The sequence below is a fragment of the Vigna unguiculata genome, chromosome 3, assembly GCF_004118075.2.
Source record: "Vigna unguiculata cultivar IT97K-499-35 chromosome 3, ASM411807v1, whole genome shotgun sequence".
In the NCBI taxonomy this organism is placed as follows: Eukaryota; Viridiplantae; Streptophyta; class Magnoliopsida; order Fabales; family Fabaceae; genus Vigna; species Vigna unguiculata.
Window position 1 is genome coordinate 16,758,617 of NC_040281.1, and position 3,981 is coordinate 16,762,597.

Here is a 3,981-nt window from a genome sequence, read left to right on the forward strand (position 1 = left end):
TAGTCTCTACTTGCTTCGAGTAATGTTTGATGGAACATGTTCCTTAATTATTTTCATTACATAATTTTTGTTCATATCCTTGGACTTCATTGTCAATAACAATGATTAAACTGATGGCCAAATATGTTTACTTATGGTCAGTAATTGATTAAATGGGTGTTAGGTTGGGAAATCATGTTCATTGACATATGAATGATCATGACCTTTGCATGAATTAGGCTAAAGTTATTTTTCTATGGTTGACACCTTAATTCAAGGAAGGGACACTAGTGTTGTTCTAAGTGCTAGACAAAGTTTAAAAAACACTTTGAACTATGATTTATGATACATAGAGGTAGATATAAGTTTGTCATTCTAAATGATAAATAATTGACTCAAGTTGCAATCGTCATTGATTTTTTACTTATAACAATAGTTCAATTGAATACCATTGTTATAAGTGAAAAGAAAAACAATAATAGACAAGTGCCTTACCGTCATACAATTGAAAAGAAAAAAAAAACAACAAATGACGATGATTTATCGCATGAACCATCTTTAAAAGTGAAAAATAAATAAATTATTCACTAGATGAAATTTAAAGATCGAACAATATTTGTTGGGATCAAACATCGTTAGACTCCATACCAACACGCTTAACAATATTTTTTCTAACTTTTCATAGTATATTCTAAATTAATAGATACAATAACATTAAGTTCTATCTAATTTACACTTAAAAAACAATTAAGAAAATATACTGAAAAAACAAGAATTAAACAACACTAATCCACGATGGAAAGAAGGACCATAACGCAAAAGGCAATTGAAAATGACAATGTGCAAGCAAGATCATTATTAGAAAAGAACAAAATATCAATAGAAAAAATTCATTGGTAATAGAAAAAATTTGATCCTAATTTGAGTTTATCGACAAATTACCGACTTGACCAACAATTCATCGATAAAATATTCATTGATAGATTTTACAAATTAATTAAAAAATTTGTTGATAATTGTAGACAGAAAAAAATATGTTGATATGATAAATATTTGTCGATAAATACCATGCCCTAATAATTCGTGTGTAAATATCGTCATGGAGTCTTTTTCTTCTTATTTTCTTCTTTTTCTGTTTTTTTTCTTATTCTTTCTGTTCTTCTCCCTCCTCTTCTCTTCCTCTCCTTTTTGCCCTCTTTCTCGCCTTCCTCTTCCTCTTCTTCCTCTCCTTTTCCTTTACCTTTGGTCGCCACTGCTGTCATGCTCATCATCACTACTCCACTACACCACTACACCACTGTCATCACACCATCACTGCATCATCGAACCGTTTCCATTTTTTCTCCTCTTTCTCTCTTTTCTTCTTTTTTTTTTCCCCTTACCCATACCACTTAATTTATTAAAAACCGCTTTACTAAAATATTTCCCAATAAAAAAATTCATCATAATAAGAATTATAAATTTGTTGTTTGTCAGCTGTAGTAGTCCTTAATTCTTTTATTATTTACCTTGTTCGTCATTCCTTCCATTTATCGTCTCTCACGAATTTCCTGCCTCTTTATTTCATTAAGTGTAATTATTCATGACCACAGCAAATGTACACCTTAAAAAAATGTTTTCAACACCGCCAAGAATGTAAGTTACGGAGGGAGTGCACCTGAAGAGTTTCTCATAATAACCAGAGCCAAACTTTTAAACAAGAATCACGAGGTGGATATTTTAACAACAAAAAAAAAACTACATTATACATATACTGAATTACAAATCTCAGTCGACATCGAAATATAAAAAAACAAATCAACTATGATATTTTGGAACGAAAAATGAAATATAGTTAACGGTGCGGATCTTGAATGTAGTTAAAAACAAATAGAGGTGGCGTATTTAGTTGGCATAGTGAGATAGCTCCCTAACTAGGAAGCCATGATTTTCTGACGTTTGTTGGATTCTTGAGCAATGATTTCCTTCTGTGTATCCATTGCAGTTTTCTTGACCTCGGAATCAACCAAGGACTTGTTCACTTCCTCAGTGTTATTGGTCTTTGTGGGTGGATGCACCTTTTCAAGCTCATGCAGCACATTGTGTATGTCAAACGCAAGGCGCTCAGCAAGGGTGCGTGAAAACTCAGCCCTGATCACCACACGGAGAACATTTATGTGCTGAGCAGCAGGTGGCATTGGATAAGCTGGCACGATCCAACCATGGCGCCGCAGCATCTCTGATATCTTGTACTCATCGTATTGCCTTCGGTCTTTCAGAGAAAATGCCACCACAGGAACACCATCGTCTTTTGAGAGTATGTTAAAGCGCCCACTCTTCTCCAAATCTTCCTTCAGCACCATTGCGTTTTCTCTGCAGTTCTCCATTATGCTTCGATAACCCTACAGTTAATTCAACAACACGGGTAAGCGTATATATATCCAAGTTCATCAAACGCTTCTAAGACAAAATGCTTCATCCACCATAATCCAAATATGAACTCACCTCTTGGCCAAGACGAATTAGCTGATAGTATTGAGCAATGATCTGACTAGAACCTGTAAGTGAAGATGTGACAAGGTAAGTACATGGTGTCATGTAATGATATGGAACACAAGGTTGTAAAGAAGGACCTTTAGAGAAATTGAGGGTGAAGGTGGGTTGGTCAGCTCCAAGGTAGTTGATATGAAACACAAGGTCTTCGGGTAAGTCGTCCTTTGTCCTCCAAATAACCCAACCAATACCAGCATAAACAAGACCATACTTGTGTCCACTCACATTTATGCTCTTCACCAATGCCAGCCTGAAATCCCACTCCAGCTCTGGATAAAGGAAAGGAGCAATGAAACCACCACTTGCAGCATCCACATGAATTGGTGTATCCCATCTGTCATGTCATAACCATACCAAATCAGTAACACTTCAATTGATGATCATAGCTACTTAATTCAATATTACTTACCCAGTTTGTTTATTCTTTTGTAGCAGCAAGTCATTCAAGAGCTTCACATCTTCAAACTCTCCGTTGTAAGTTGAACCCAATATTGCAGCCACACAAATAGTGTTCTCATCAACCAGCTCAACTGCTTTCGCAGGATCCATAACGTAGTATCCTTCTCTCACCTCCACTTCCCTCAATTCCACCTCAAAATATCTCGCAAATTTCTCCCAACATACTTGCACATTGGAGCCAGTCACCAAATTAGGCTTATCATAAGGCTTGCCTTCTGCCTTGCGCTTGTTCTGCCACTTCTTCTTGAATGCCAGCCCTGCCAGCATTATGGCCTCTGATGAGCCAACTGTTCCGGCTCCAATAGCATTCTCATCTTCTCCAATTTCAGCATGGAACAAACGTGCTATCATGTTCACACACCGATTCTGTTTCCATTCAACACCAGTTAGAGATTGAAAAAAATTATGTAGTGAGTCTAACATGAAGAAATTAGCTCTTTCATATTCCAAAATGTGAAGAAGATTGAAAAGGAAATTAGATTGATTATAAGCTCATACGTGAAGATCAGTGGTGATTGGATATTCGTCCATGTCCACGTAGTTCTTGTTGATAGATTCCATGATCAGCTTGTTGCACTCTTCCTCCATGGATGTAGTCACGAAGGAAGCCAAATTAAGCTTTGGAATGGCATCAAGCTGTAACTCATCGTGAATGTTCTGATAGGCAGCCTCCTTAGGCATGGAGTCGTCAGGCATGCTGAACCTGCATCACCAAAACAACACTTGATCAAGTACCTCCCCAGAAAGAAAATCGAAGTAAAGAGCATATATATTGAAGTCAAAGGCGTAATAATGATACTGAATGAACACAACAAAATGAAGAGTGCATGATGGAAAACAAAATATATATATACCTGGGAAGAGAGTCCCTAACATAGCGAGATGCAAAATTGGAATGAAGAAAAAGGTCAGACTCAGAAGCTGGTTTTGGAAAAACCATGGTGTTGGAATATGTTGGTGATCTTAAAGACAGCAAAGAGAGAAGAATTGGTACTAAGATGTTTGTTTTAA

The 3,981-nt window shown here is 36.4% G+C and overlaps 1 protein-coding gene across 2 annotated transcripts; it reads right to left on the reverse strand.

The window, feature by feature from the left end:
* Positions 1 to 1,764: 1,764 nt before the first annotated feature.
* Positions 1,765 to 3,981, reverse strand: LOC114176679 (glutamate decarboxylase-like). 2 transcript variants are annotated; one of them, XM_028061791.1, is made up of 6 exons: positions 3,825 to 3,981; positions 3,469 to 3,673; positions 2,921 to 3,336; positions 2,592 to 2,845; positions 2,464 to 2,516; positions 1,765 to 2,360 (listed from the first exon to the last, which is right to left on the reverse strand). In XM_028061791.1, exons 1-6 carry the CDS (start codon positions 3,908 to 3,910, stop codon positions 1,893 to 1,895), a joined length of 1,482 nt encoding a protein of 493 aa, XP_027917592.1. In that variant the 5' UTR covers positions 3,911 to 3,981; the 3' UTR covers positions 1,765 to 1,892. The 2 variants fall into 2 exon arrangements, with proteins under 2 accessions (XP_027917592.1, XP_027917591.1); XM_028061790.1 differs by having other exon boundaries at positions 2,464 to 2,845.

Coding starts and splice junctions, on each gene's coding strand:
- LOC114176679 (XM_028061790.1), bottom strand. CDS start 3,910: ATGGTTTTTCCAAAACCAGCTTCTGAGTCTGACCTTTTTCTTCATTCC. Junction 3,674..3,824: donor GTTAGGGACTCTCTTCCCAG/GTATATATATAT, acceptor TTGGTGATGCAG/GTTCAGCATGCCTGACGACT. Junction 3,337..3,468: donor CAATCACCACTGATCTTCAC/GTATGAGCTTAT, acceptor GAATGGAAACAG/AATCGGTGTGTGAACATGAT.